This window comes from Nicotiana tomentosiformis, chromosome 6 (genome assembly GCF_000390325.3).
Source record: "Nicotiana tomentosiformis chromosome 6, ASM39032v3, whole genome shotgun sequence".
In the NCBI taxonomy this organism is placed as follows: Eukaryota; Viridiplantae; Streptophyta; class Magnoliopsida; order Solanales; family Solanaceae; genus Nicotiana; species Nicotiana tomentosiformis.
The window spans coordinates 146,610,762-146,625,973 of NC_090817.1; the positions used below are offsets into that span (position 1 = coordinate 146,610,762).

Sequence of the window (15,212 nt, forward strand, 5' to 3'; positions counted from 1 at the left end):
CAGATAAAATCGATAACTTCTTTTTCTCTGACCTTCTCATATGCATGTGCTTCCACTCATTTAGAAAAACAGTCAGTCATAAATAAATAAATTAAGCTTTACCGGGTACCCGTGGAAGGGGGCCAACGATGTCCATCTCCCATTTCATGAATGACCATGGTGATAAGACCGAATGTAGCGGCTCTCCTGCTTGATGAATCATCGGAGCATGCCTTTGGTATCCATCGCATTTTCGAACAAACTCCTTTGTGTCTTTTTTCATGTCGATCCAGTAGTAACCGGCTCTGATTATTTTTTGAACCAGTGATTTGGCGCCCGAATGATTCCCACAGGTACCTTCGTGGATTTCCCTCAAAATGTATTCGGTATCCCCTGGTTCCAAACATATCGCGATCAGGCCATCGAGCGTTCTTCTGACTAAGGTTCCATCCTCTGACAAACTAAACTAGGTTGCCTTCATACATAGGGCTCTCGATTCTTTTGGGTCCGAGGGCAGTTTTTCGGTCCTGAGATATTCCACGTACTTATTCCTCCAGTCCCAAGTTAGGCTCGTTGAGTTGATCTCGGCGTGGCCTTCTTCCACCACCGATCTCATAAGTTGTACAACTTCTCTTGAGTTGATCTCGCTGTCTTCGATCGACGATCCTAAGTTAGCGAGGGTATCAGCCTCGCTGTTTTGATCCCGAGGTACATGTCGCAAAGTCCATTCTTTGAACTGATGTAATGTCACATGTAACTTGTCCAAGTATCTCTGAATTCATTCTTCCCTGACCTCGAATGTCCCATTAACTTGGTTTACCACAAGGAATGAGTCGCACTTGGATTCGATCACCTCTGCCCCTAAGCTTTTGGCTAATTCAAGGCTTGCGATCATGGCCTCATATTCGGCCTCGTTGTTAGTCCATTTCACAGTCTTAATAGATTGCCTGATTATATTACCTGTTGGTGGCTTTAGTACGATGCCAAGTCTGGACCCTTTTGTGTTCGAGGCTCCGTCTGTAAAAAGGGTCCAGATTCCCGAGGAAGTCCCCAAGTAATCAATAACTCTCTTTCGATCTCGGGTATTAGGGCCGGCGTAAAATCGTCCACGAAGTCTGCCAAAATTTGGGACTTAATGGCTGTCCGAAGTCGGTACTCAATATCGTAACGGGCTTACTTTCACGGCCCATTTGGCCAATCGACCCGAGAGTTCGGGATTATGCATAACGTTCCTTAACGGGTAAGTAGTCACGACACATATGGGGTGACACTGGAAGTATGATTTTAGCTTCCTAGAGGCGCTTAGCAGAGCGAGCACCAGTTTTTCTAAGTGAGGGTACCTAGTTTCGGCCACACCTAAGGTCCTACTAACATAATAAAATGGAAATTGCATATATTATTCTTAAGACTCGCACCAGAAAATCTGGTTAAGAATAAAAATATATTATTCATCCACCCCAATTCTTAGTGTAATGACGTTAATCTTTGAATTGATCAAATTAATTTATACTGGCTGTTTCGTGGTGTTCTTAATTTTCCTATGATTGTTGTGGTGATACTAATATTGTCTCCATTTGTCCTTTTGTCCTTTTGTTTTCTTGAGCCGAGGGTCTTTCGAAAATAGCCTTTCTACTCCTTCGAGGTAGGGGTAAGGCCTGCGTACACACTACCCTCCCCAGACCCATTAATAGAATTTTACTGGTTTCTTGTTGTTGTTGTCGGTCTGAGACGAACTAGCATTGCTGCATGCAAAATGGCGTGACCCCAAACAGAAGTGGAAAACCTCGTTTTCATCAGTAATGGTCTTGCTATCAATTTCAGACGTTTAATTAAAGACTCTGCAAGGCCATTTTGAATGTGAACATGAGCTACATAATGTTTCATTTTTATCCAAATTGATAAGCAATAATCATTAAATGCTTGGGATAAAAACTCAGCATCATTATCAAGCCGAATAGACTTAATTGGATTATCGGAAAATTGTGCCCGTAATTGGATTATTTGTGCCATTAACTTTGCAAACGCGAGGTTGCGAGATGATAATAGGCACACATGAGACCATCTAGAAGATCAATCTATTAAGACCATAAAATATTTAAACGACCCACTAGGTGGGTGAATAGGTCCACAGATGTCCCCTTGTATATGTTCCAAAAACGCAAGGGACTCAATCCCAATATTTGTTGGTGATGGTCTAATAATTAACTTGCCTTGATAACAAGAAGTGCAAGAAAATTCATTATTTAAAAGAATCTTTAAATTATTTTCTTAATGGATGCCCATCTGAGTTTTCTATAATTCGTCTCATCATAATTGATCCAGGATGTCCCAATCGATCATGCCAAAGTACAAAAGTATTGGGATCAATAACCTTTTGGTTTACGATAGAATGTGCCCTAATTGCACTAATTCTTATCCAATACAAGCTACAAGATAAAGATGTGAACTTCTCAATAACCCTTTTCTGACCAGAGATATTTTTGGTAACGATGAGATATTCAAGATTACTCTCATCTATTGTCTCAATATGATATCTATTTCGGCGGATATCATTAAAACTAACAAGTTCATCTTGGACTTGGAGGAGAACATTGCATTATCTATGATTAGTATTGTTCCTCTAAGCAGAGTTATAATAGCTCTTACAGAACCTTCAATTAGATTACTACTACCAGAAATTGTAGTAACATCTGCCTTACACATACTTAAATGAGAGAAATATTTCTTCTCTTTGAATATTGTATGTGTCATGCATGAATTAATTAAATAAATATTTTTACAATTAAACTTTGATTCAAATTTGCTTTGTCAGATATCCATATTTGCTTAGTCTTCTCAAAGAGCTTTTTGAAACGGTAGAGTCTCGTGTTGATAACGTGCAATGAAATAATAAAAGAAGAAGAACAATATTGTAGAGAAAAGGGAGAGAATTCTTATTGCTTTGAGATGAATTACAATTGAATAAGACCCCTCTATTTATAGGGAATGAGTGACTTAGCCATCAAATAAAATTCCTAAAATCTCTCTAAAATATAGACATTCACCTTAAATACAATTCTATTTATAACAAATTGAATTATTTTGCTCTAATGAGCATAATAATTGACCTTGACCAGTTGACCGCCTTAAAATCATCCAATTATTATTATTATTATTATTATTATTATTATTATTATTATTATTATTATTATTATTGAAAGAGACAGATGACCTAATAATGATAAAAATTTACATGCATTCATTATTTATACTAAGTCATATAAATTTATCCTGGTTAAATTATAAATTAAGATAAAAAAAAATTATTAATTAATTATAATTTTGGAATAAAAGTATATGCCAAGACATATATCATTTTATTGGTTGGGGTAAATATTGCTGGTGAATAAAAAATTTTACCGACTAAAATCAATATGAAGTAAGGTCTGTGTACACACTATCCTCCCCATACCCCACTAGTAAGATTTTACTGGGTCGTTCTTGTTGTTGTTGTAAAATCAATATGAGGGAATGGTCAACCTCAGTAGAACTACAATCAAACTGCACAACTCTAAAATCCATAGCCACCAATCAATTTAGAAGTTAAAGTTAAAGCATAAGCAGTACAGCAATTCAAAACTAAATAGCTAGCACATTGATGAATTTAACAGCTAAAATATTCTTCCAATAGTCATTGTCCCTTTCCAGCATATTCCACATAATAATTAGTAATAAAATGGGTGATACCTGCAAAACAACACAAGCATTTTCAGTCAACATTAACTTAAAAAAAATTATACTACAAGAAATAGGGATTGGTTAAGAAAGCTAATGAGTAAGCCATGAAAAATCATTATAAAGATTTGAGTCTAATTTGGTATCTGCTTGTTATTATTAGTGTAGTTTCATATTTTGTAAAAAAAAAAAAAAAAAAACTCCTTAGGGATCGTTTGGTTGGAAAACAAGTTATCTTATGATTAATTATCTCGGGATTAGTTATCTCACCCTCCGATAGCGATAAAAAAATACTATAATCCCGAGATTAGTTCTACCACGATTTATTCCAACCAAACATGGGATAAATTCATTCAAATTTAATCTGGGAATTAATTATTCTTTATACCTCGTACCAAACGAGCCCTATAGGTTTACCACATAGTGCATCAATTGAGTGTGGTAGCAAAGATACCCTTGTACTAGAAAGTGTTATTTGACACCACTTTGCCGAAAACATTCACTATATGTGTGTAGGCACGCATGCATTTGAAGTCCAAACTCAAACACCAATCGATGTAATAATAAGGCGATACTGCTTACGCAAAATCCCGCAGAATAATGATTCGTACCTAGGCGGAGGATATGGGGAAGAATGGCCGCTGCCGTAGTAGTAAGGTTGCTCCACCATAGGTCTTCTCATTGCCATTGTGTTGTAGTAGTCATAGTGATCTAATGCACCATAGTTATGGCCGTGGCCGCCATAAGAAGGACGATAATAGCGATTGTCATTGGCATAATAATGATTTCTAGGAGTAAGACCAGGATGTTTCAGCTTCACATATACTACCTCTGCATGTTTTCCTGTCCTAGTTAGTGCTTTCACAAGTATGTTTGGATCCACTTCCCCACATACTCTTACTTCTCCTGCTTTTGCATCTATTGTCAATGAATACACTCCTACACAAAAAACTTCACTAGTAAGAAAAAAAACAATTCAACTCTCAAATCTTATATAGGGCGCAAAGCATCTAGCTTCACACGGGTCCAGGGATGAGTCGTATCCCTAGGAGTGCGATGTAAAAGTCTAATTTAATGCAGGTATTAGAGGTTGTTTCCACGGTTTGAATCTTTAACATATAAATCACACGAAAACAACTTTCAAATGTTATATGCTAAGGATAAAAGATCAAATTTAATTCTCAAAGCTTAGTTAGGGTTATAGTATTTAGCCTATGAAAATATAATAGGCTCGACCACTCAGGCCTGAGCGAGTTAAGTTGGACATATACTCACAGATAAGTCATTTGGGCACAACCCAAGTTAGTTCATTTAAACGTTTGGGCAAATTTGGGCTGCATTAAATAAAAGAAAAAGTTGTATTGCCTAGATTTAGTAATTAAACAGAATATGAAAGAATAGCAAACAGATGAAAAATAATTTTGAGTTGTGCGAATTGAGTTATGACCAATTAATTAGTCCAAATTAATGTGCTCATTTTTATCTAAGTAAACATTAGAAAGATTATCAGCCCATTTATTGATTCAACTTGTTTTAAGTTGTCCAATTGCGGCTCAAACTCACTCGTTTGACACCCCTACTTGAGCCTAATTAATTAGATGGGAATTTAAGATTAGTGATAAGCATGTTACCGCATACGGAGCTTAAAACTTGCACCATATTCATTTTGCAAGCATCGCAATGGACATCCACTTTCAAAATGCAACTCTACAAAAACAGAGAAGACAATTGAAATACACAAAAATTACAAAGCATACAGTCTTTTAATTCCAATGTTCAAGAAATAAAAGCCAATTGAGACAAAAGGTTTTCGCACTTACCACGTCTGCAAAGGGCTCCATAGAAACCACTGGTGTATCTAAATAATTGATAAATGGAAATTGAGATCAATAAAACCAAATATATATCCAAAGGTAACAATATTTTGTTACAAACAAAAATAAAAATCCTACTAGTAGTATTTATTTTGTCCACGAATAAAAATTACTTTTATCTCTTTCTCTTCTGTAAACTAAATACCCTTTTATCATGATTACATAACATGAATAATATGAAAGAGAGGAAATACGAGTAAATGGCGAGTAAACTTATAAAGATTTAGAACCATGTGTACGTGCTAAAATTTCACAAAAATAAATATAAATAACAGATTTCGAACCCAATAAATCAGATGAGAACCCATATTGTACAAGTCCTGAATCGACCTCTGATTTGAATCAAATAACAAGGGGAAAAATAAGATTGATAAAGAATATGTATGCTTACTTATCACTTAGCCAAATGGAATATTGAGGAACTGAGAAAGGTACAGAGGGGAAACTGTACGTAGCTTAGAGATAATAATTTTTCAAAAGGGTTAACAGCAATTAATGGAAAGATTTTACATTAAAGGCAAATTATGATCGTGTGCCAAAATAAAGAAGAATAAGAAACTTAAAAGGTGGGATATTCTGTGTCTAATTTAGGAGAGTGTAGATTTAGGGCGCATAAATCTTTACTTTTCTTTTCCTTTTTTATATTTTTTCTTTGGACACTTTCCAATTTTAATTGACCGTTTTATTTCTAATAATTATTATACAATTTCTTTTCGGATTCTTATATTATGTTACTAGCCATACAACTTGCACATGTACCTTTGTCTTATTGAATCACTACACTACATATTTTAATATCACATATAAATCAGCTATTTTAATTTACTTTTTAACAAAACACACTTTTTGTTTCCATAAATTCTTTACGTCCTTTTCATATGTGATTATGTTTAACCAGATACAAAATTTTACAAATTTAAATTAAAAAAAAACTGAACCAAAATGTATACGCAAAGTACCAGAAGTATCCTTTTCAAAATGAGTGGTGGTGAAAATTGGGAATCTTGTTCCAATTCCACATTTTGTGTTGTCTTCTATCCGGAATCCTGCATTTTCCGCAGTAATGTTTCATATATTTTGTTATTGACGTTTTTTGCGTGATTGGACATTAATATGCAAAATAGAGTTGTGTTTACCCTCAAAATCGGATAACAATTAAATTTGCAAGTAGTTTTAAGGATATGCGAATTAACTTGATACAAAGCGATAAATTAAGTTACTATTGAACAAACAAAAATAAAATAAATTCAAACCACACGAGTTGGATAGTTTCAGCCTTAGTGAAACATTCACTCTCAAGTCGGACTCACCACGACCGGTACAGATGAAAAGGAACAAGAGCTAGAGACAGAGAAATTAATAATATATTGCTTTTGAGTGTGTGTTACAATGTACTTCATGAATTATCAAACCCCCTTTATGTAGTAGGGGAGTCCTATTTTGGGTACAACTCTATAAAAGGTAAAGAATCTTCTAATTGCCGGTTCCTTATCGATACGTACCGAGATCTCCGCCGTAATATTCGGCCGGTCACGGATATTTCGGCTTTCTGTTGGCTATGCTCCATTATCTCACAATGTTTTTCGAAGTCTTCGAGGCTAGGACCGATTCCAGGATCATGGCCTCAATATTCTCCAAGGCAGGTGTTATGTCCCCGGATTCTGGCCCGGTGGGACTTTGGCTCGATTTCGGTCCCTTGTCGCCATGTCTCGAGCCTGGCTTATTTTGTCGGAGGTTGGGATGCACCATGAGCTCGATTTCACCCGTATACAGATAGTCCCCTCGTTTTTCGAAGAGTAAATGACGAGAAACGACATGAGCTTCTGATTCTTACTTCGACACATCGTGACAGAAATGACAAAATATCCGAAATGTCTCGTCAGTCAAGTCATAATGGCATTAAATGCATGTCACCCGTCGGTCGGCCGTCCCTGGATGTGAAACGCCGCTGAACTACTATAAATACCCCCTCCTTTGTTCATTTTTACTTTACATCCAAACCTTCTACCCTCGTACCTTTAGGATTCCAATACTTTTTAGCATTTTTACCCTGGTTATTCGAGGTCCTTTGCAAGAATTTTTACCCATCTTCTTCACAAGCCAACAAGTCTAATCCTTCAACTTCCTTTCTTTCTTCATCTTTCTCATATTTTCCTCCATCTTCATTTTCTAAGGGAATGGCAATGACTTCCAAAACCGTTCCCCAGAAAGAAGCTCCTTCTTTTTCGCGGTCGGCTACTGAGGCCGAGGAGACCATTCCGCGCGACCGTCGATGAACCAGTACTTGAACCCCCTTTGAAAATGTTCATCCCCGGGGGATGCTCGGTCAACGTCAATTTCAAGGTTGAAAAGCCTCCATACAGGGTCGGTGTGAGGAGGTCTCGAGATACATCTGCTTGATTACCAAAGAGGCCCTCCCTACGATCCAAAAAGACTGCAACTGGGCCAATAAAGACATAGTGATCCCCGACCCCGAAGAGGCCATTACCACCTATGTCGAGGAATATCTAAGTGTTTACACTTATCCCTTTACATTGGGCCCGGTTGACCAGGCCATTTTGGATTTTTGCAAGAGGTACAACGTGTGCCTAGGCCAAATTCATCCATCACTCTAGAGGATCGTGATCCTCCTCCGGTTTTGCATGAACAAAATCGATGGGTTCTCGTTCACCATTGATCATCTACTCCGCTTATACAGTCCCCAAATCTTCTGGAGGGACTGATAAAGCTTGTGCGTCAGGCCAGCAAAGCCTCGTTCTCAAATATTGATGAGGATCGGGATCGAGGCTGGCAAGGCCGTTTTGTCCGAGTAAGGACTTCGAACTTGATCCCGGCTGAGTGCAGGCCATTCCTCGAGAAGTGGAATACGTCACGTAAGTAGAACTTACTTTCGAATATTGATTTTATACTTATTTCTCTTTTCCTTATCGGTGCTTTGTGGTGGTGCAGCCGTTGCCCGGGTCCCAAATGTTATCCCTCGACTCAAGGAGCGGGTCGAGGGTATCGTTTCACAGATTCCCTACTCCAAGCGCTCGTGGCGCAAACTCTCTAAAGGCCGTTGGGAGGCTCGTTCCCATGGTGAGACTTATTTCCCGAGTAGGCTGTATTAGGACTCTCCTTTTAACATTAAGCCTTTACTCCCTTTACCTCTTTTTGCAGGCTTATCTAAGGATGTCTAGCTTAGGCCTCCAGTCGGTGGTGAGAACTTACATGCCGAGTCCCCAACTCCGAGACAGGTCGAAGAGAGGAAAAGGAAGGGGGCTCTGAGTTCCCCGAGCTCGGAGAAAAAGAAAACAAGGAGAAGGCCAGTGCGCAAGTCAAAAAAAAACACCAGCGCCCGAGCACCAGCTTCGGATTTGCTCTATCGACTGAGGGACGACTCCGAGGGAGAAGAACCTTTTGTTCTGGTGGTCCGCGAGCCGTCGCAGCTCAAAGAGCGGGGGCCTCTGAACTAGAGATACGTGAGGCTGATCTGCCTCAAGCTAAGGAGGTCGATGAGGAGACCGGGGCTGAGGCTTTCCAAGATGCTGGCAGTGCCCCAAAGGAGGCACTCGGTGTGATAGAAATCACCGAGTCACCCTCATTTACCAAGTCCATGTACAACGAGACCCAAACGGTGAAAGAGCGCCCCAACGAGGGGGCCCACAGAGCAGACGACCCCTCCGCTGCTTTTTTGATGGCATGGATTCCACCGCCACGGAGGACGTCGCCGGATTGGGTGACTTAGAGGTACCGAGAAAAAGCCCGTCCTCGGGGGTAAGTGGGCCTAACTCGAGCCCGAAACTGATCAACTGGTTCCCTGCCCCGAGTGTGGATCATGATCGGAAGCGGTCCATTATCATCACCGTTCCGGAGGATGTCCGGGTTCTTTCTGCCACCGTAGGGGTAGCCTGTTATCTCTGGTGCCTGGTGATCGAAGAAGACCATGCCAAAATAAACGAGGCAGACGCGTCGTACCTGTTTAATGAAGCACAACAGGCGTTGAACCGGGTAACTCTAAATAGCTCCTAGTGATTTCAATTTCTCCTCTTATACTTGAACTAATTCATTGATAATCCTGATATTTTTCTTCGTATTCGTAGGCCTTGGTGCTTCACCACGAAACTTTCTTCCGGTATCCGAATGAGCTGAACCAACTCGAAGCCGTAGTCAAATAGCTTGATGAGAATAGAGACATGTACAAACTTCTCAGCGAGCAATGTGAAGGAGAGGCTAAGAGCCTTCGAGCTGAGTTGGAAGCGGCCCGGAAAGAACACGCCGACCTGGTTGAACAGGTAAAAATCTTTAAAGTTAGTGATGATGAGCTAGACACGGTGACTAATGGTCGAAACCCACAGGTCCAACAGAAGATTGATCGAATCGACCAACTCCGAGCCGAGATATATGCAATCAAGGTCGAGCGACAAGGGAGAAGGCTGAGGCGTGATCCCAAAAAATTGAGGTGCTCCAGTCTCAGCTAAGTTCGATTGTTGCCGACCGAGAGGCCCTTGCCAAGGAGCTTAAAGCGGCCAAGTCAGTGGTTGAAGTAACCAAAGCTGATGCCGATGAGATGGTGGCCCAATATAAAGCCGATGCCGAGGCATCCCAGGATCGTCTAAAAGATATTGTCGAATACGCAAAGTGGCAGTCCCGAAGGGAGGCCCTCGAGGAAGTTCATGCTCGGGGTTTGGATTTGTCGGCCGAGGTCGAAAATGCTTAGGGGCTTGAGGCCGAGGCCAAGAAGTTGGCGTATCCCAAGGATGAAGAAGACTCCGAGGGTTTGGGTGGATCCGGGGGCGGAGAAGACTCCGATGGTCTTGGTGATGAGGTGGGCTCCGGCGAAGATCAAGTCGTTTAAGTGCCTTGTAAATTATACTTTGTTTTTGCACCTTTGAGCTTTTTTTGAGGCCGTTTGGCCTTTGTCAAGATATTTTTATATATATAAGGCTCTTTTCCCCTTCAACAGTTTATAAGCTTTTTTTCCTCTCGCTCTTTTCTTTATGATTGTAAAGATATTGAATGCCTTAGCTAGGTCTTGTTCGGAGGTTCGAACATGCCTTACTCTCGATATTATTTTGCTTAAGACTCGTGGGGGACTCGGTATAACTGGAAGCTTTTCCCAAAGTATTTAGAATATTTTAGGTTACAATTTGCCGAGGGTAGTCTTTTGAACCGGTTTAGAATTTTTACAGGCCTTATTTTTTGGTTACGGGTCTCGGATGTCTCCGAGTTGTTCTAAGATGGTCGTAGCCTTTCTAGTTCGGGTGTTTCCCAGTGGGCCTATTACCCTGAGTCATTCGGGCTTAACCGAGATAACCGTCCCCGAATGGGGGTTGCCGTAGCCTTTAAAGTGCGGGCACAACCTAATAAGCTTTGTTCCCCCGGGCTTCGTTATCCCGGGCTGTCTGAACCTGCCTTGGGAGGCAGTCCCCAGGCGAGGTGGCCCTTGAGCTTGATGTCTTTAGGGGATTAAATGTAATAAAGAAAATTTTCAAGGGACAAAATATTTATCTGCAAGGAAAAAGTACGTAATATACAAAGTTACACATGTGTTTAAGCTTTGTGTCCGGGCTCGGGCGGCCTATATGGGCACAGTTCATTTGAATGTTTGGCCCTTACAGTAAATCTTATCGATCGAGCCTAGACTATTCGAGCACAAAGTTTCTTTCCTTGCTAAATTCATTATCCGAGGGTGATGCCCCCAGTGTTCGAGGCCGGTCATAGAAAAGCCTCGGATACTGTTGATCTGATCCTTGGCATTGGTTCGCAACCGGTCTTTGATTCTAAGTTAGCACAATCCAATGTTGACTCGTTAAAAATCTTGCCGGAAAACCCAATTGCGAAAAAACCGGTTCAAGAAAAAAAAAGTGCAACGCATGCTTTTAGGCCTAAAATATTGTATCATTCTTTGACGGTCACCTGCAAGTGTTAGTCCAAAATGTAAATAAATAAAAAGAAGTAAACAGGGTTATACCTTAGCAGTAATATCGTTTTAAGTGAATTATGTTCCAGTTGTTCGGTAGTCGCTCACCGTTCATTGCTCCGAGTTTGTACAACCCTTTTCCGGTGATCTCGATAATTTGATACAGACCTTCCCAGTTCGGCCCTAGCTTCCCTTTGTTAGGGTTTCGGGTGTTTAATGTGACATTCCTTAACGCTAAGTCCCCGATATTGAAGTGTCAAACGTTGGCTATTCGAGTGTAATACCTCTCGATCCGTTGTTTTTGGGCGGCCAACCGGACGAGGGCAACTTCGTGCCTTTCATCTAACAATTCCAGGCTCGTATTTATGGTCTCGTTGTTTGATTCTTCGGTCGCATATCGGAACCTGAGACTCGGTTCTCTGACTTCGACCGGTATTAGAGCTTCAGCGCCGTAAACCAATGAGAATGGGGTGGCTCCACTACTAGACTTCGAGGTCGTACGGTATGCCCATAGGACTTCGGGCAAGATTTCTTTCCATTTTCCTTTGGTGTCGGTCAATCTCTTTATGAGGTTTTGGAGTATGGTTTTGTTCATGGACTCCGCTTAACCATTCCCACTAGGCTGATAGGGGGTTGACAGGATTATTTTGATCTCGATCGACGAACTGCTTCCCCATTGTCACATACGATCTCGGTCGGCATTTCGAACCGACATATTATGTGGTCCCAGATGAAATCAATGACTTCCTTCTCCCAAACTTTCGCAAATGCCTGGGCTTCCACCCATTTAGAAAAATAGTCAGTCATAAACAATATAAATTGAGCCTTACCGGGTGCCCATGGAAGGGGGCCGACGATGGCCATCCCTCATTTCATGAACGACCAGAGTGACAAGACCAAATGTAGTAGCTCCCTGGGCTGATTAATCATCGGAGCATGCCTATGACATCCATTGCATTTTTGTACGAACTCATTCGCATCCTTTTCTATGTCGATCCAATAGTAGCCGGCTCTGATTATTTTTTGAACTAATAATTCGGCGCCCGAATGATTTCCGCAAGTGCCTTCGTGGATTTCCCTCAGAACATACTCAGTATCTCCTGGTCCTATACATATTGCAAGTGAGCCATCGAACGTTCTCCGGAACAGTATACCGTCTTCGGACAAGCTGAACCGGGCCGCCTTTGTACGTAGAGCCTTTGATTCCTTAGGGTCCGAGGGCAGTTTTTTGGTCTTCAGATATTCTATATATTTATTTCTCCAGACCCAAGTTAGTCTTGTTGAGTTTATCTCAGCGTGACCTTCTTCCACTACCGATCTCATGAGTTGTACGAACGCCCCTGAGGTGAACTCATTGTCGTTGACCGACGATCCCAAGTTAGCAAGGGCATCGGCCTCGCTGTTTTAATCCCGAGGCACATGTTATAGAGTCCACTCCTTGAACTGATGTAACGTTACCTGTAGTTTATCCAGGTATCTTTGCATTCGTTCCTCTCTAACTTCGAACGTTCCATTAACTTGGTTCACCACAAGGAGGGAATCGCACTTAGCTTCAATCACCTTTGCCCCCAAGCTTTTGGCTAGTTCGAGACCTGCAATCATGGCCTCATACTTGGCCTCATTGTTAGTTAATTTTACAGTCCTAATAGATTGTCTAACTACATTACCTGTTGGTGGCTTCAGTACAATGCCGAGTCCGGAACCCTTTGCGTTCGAGGCGCCATCCGTAAAGAGGGTACAGATTCCCAAAGAAGTCCCCATGTTCAACAACAACTCTCTTTCGACCTCGGGTATTAGGGTCGGCGTAAAATCGGTCATAAAGTTTGCCAAAACTTGAGACTTAATGGCGGTCCGAGGCCGATATTCTATATCGTACCCACTGATCTCTACGGCCCATTTGGCCAACCGTCCCGAGAGCTCGGGTTTATGCATTACATTCCTCAATGGGTAAGCTATTACGACACGTATGGGGTGATATTGAAAGTACGGTTTTAGCTTCCTAGAGGTGCTTAGCAAAGCGAGCGCCAACTTTTCTAGATGAGGGTATCTAGTTTAGGCCTCGCCTAGAGTTCTGCTAACATAGTAATTTGGATATTGTGTACTTTTCTCTTCCCAGACCAGGACTCCACTTACCGCTATCTCCGATACTGCTAAGTATAGGTATAGTTATTCGTCTGTCTTCAGCGTGTGAAGCAGCGGTGGGCTCGATAGATATCGCTTGAGCTCCTCCAAGGCTCGTTGGCACTCCGGGGTCTATGAGAAGTTATTTTTTTTCTTCAACAGTGAGACGAACCGATGGCTCTTGTCGGATGTGTAACACCCCGAAAAATGTCGAAGTACTTAAGTGCTATTAAGAAAGTTGATGTGCGCTAATTATATTATTTTGTGTGCAGACGAGGACTATTAATACGATAGATATTATAAGTGATGTGGGGTCTAAGGAGAGTCCTAAGTCTAAGTCAAGTTGGAAATTACATGATAGACTAAAGTTCCAAATGAGTACGCACAAGACCAAACTTTGGACAAGCATATCTACATATATAAGGATTTATGTGATGGACAACCTATCAAATGAAAAATCGTCGAGTCTAGTTTCTAACACTTCAAACTGTTCGTCATTTGAACACTCCTACAAGAAGTTATGACCAAATTCCCAAAGGCTAGATCTGCGGTCAATTTTGCGACCGCAAAACGATTCCGCATAAGCATCGCAAAGTGGAGCGGAGACGGACAAATTTTGAAAAAAACTATTCTTCTATCGCATAATTGATTATGTTGTTGCATAATTGATTATGTTGCCCACAAAACTATTATGCTATAGCACAATTGCACCACATAATTGACTTCGGGGGTCATATTTGAAAATTTTCATATCCGATCCAATTTTGATATAAGGCCTTAGGGGGTCATTTTAGAAGGTAAAATGTGATTTTTATAGAGAGATGAGAGATCTATCTTAGAGAGAGAAAGAGAAGGCCTAGCTAATTTGTTCATCAATTCTTGCTCAAGACTTGAAGATTTCACAAGATTCTCATCTAATAGGTAAGATTCTACTCACTAGCCCTAAATTTCGGGATTTGGATTAAAAGTAGGTCATGAGAAGTATGATTCTTGGGTGTGAGAGTATTATGTATACATGTATGTACAAATAAGGTTTGTGGGGAGATTTTCGAGCTCAAATGGGTAAAGATTGGGTTGTGAAGTGAAGGAAATCTTGTGGCAGAATCTTATAACCAATTTGCACACCTAGTGTTTGATGAAATGCTTAAGTGAGGTGAACCTATGAATATCTTCCTAATTATGGTTTACTTTTGTTATGTTTCTAAATAGATTGAAGTTGCTAGAATTTTCTGAACATCGTAGTAATGTAAGAAAAGCTCAAGAAAGGTATGTTGGCTAAACTTCTTTCCTAGAATTGAATCACATGATGTTCTAGTAAATCCCAAGTTATTCTTTATAAATCAAATTTCTGAATAAGCTTTGTGTTGAAAGGTATATGTTCAAAATGTGTTCCGGATACTCTTATCATATGATGTTATCCTTCGGGAATGTGTTCAAAGTATGAGTTGGGTATAAAAATGTTATGACTCTAAATAGTGTTTCAAGTGAAGGCTATTATGCCAAATTGTGTAAGAAGTCTGAATGTACTTAAGACTCTTAATTGCTCATAGGAGTACTAAAAGTCGTGATTAGAGATTCTTTGTTGTCAATAATCTATAAAGTTTCTTGAAAGTGAAAGTAGT

General features: G+C 40.5%; 1 protein-coding gene across 1 annotated transcript; it reads right to left on the reverse strand.

Annotated features, from left to right (window-relative positions):
• Positions 1-3,538: 3,538 nt before the first annotated feature.
• On the reverse strand, positions 3,539-6,101 carry LOC104120938 (heavy metal-associated isoprenylated plant protein 33-like). The gene is made up of 5 exons (XM_033652743.2): positions 5,959-6,101; positions 5,514-5,551; positions 5,325-5,400; positions 4,305-4,632; positions 3,539-3,705 (listed from the first exon to the last, which is right to left on the reverse strand). The coding sequence occupies exons 2-5, from the start codon at positions 5,532-5,534 to the stop codon at positions 3,684-3,686; spliced, it is 447 nt and encodes a 148-aa protein (XP_033508634.1). The 5' UTR covers positions 5,535-5,551; positions 5,959-6,101; the 3' UTR covers positions 3,539-3,683.
• Positions 6,102-15,212: the final 9,111 nt, after the last annotated feature.

What these genes read in the sequence shown, in the direction of transcription:
- LOC104120938 (XM_033652743.2), bottom strand. Translation starts at nt 5,534, where the DNA reads ATGGAGCCCTTTGCAGACGTG. An exon ending in TGGAGCCCTTTGCAGACGTG is followed by an intron (nt 5,401 to 5,513) that starts GTAAGTGCGAAA and finishes CTGTTTTTGTAG; the next exon opens with AGTTGCATTTTGAAAGTGGA. An exon ending in AGTTTTAAGCTCCGTATGCG is followed by an intron (nt 4,633 to 5,324) that starts GTAACATGCTTA and finishes TTTTTTGTGTAG; the next exon opens with GAGTGTATTCATTGACAATA.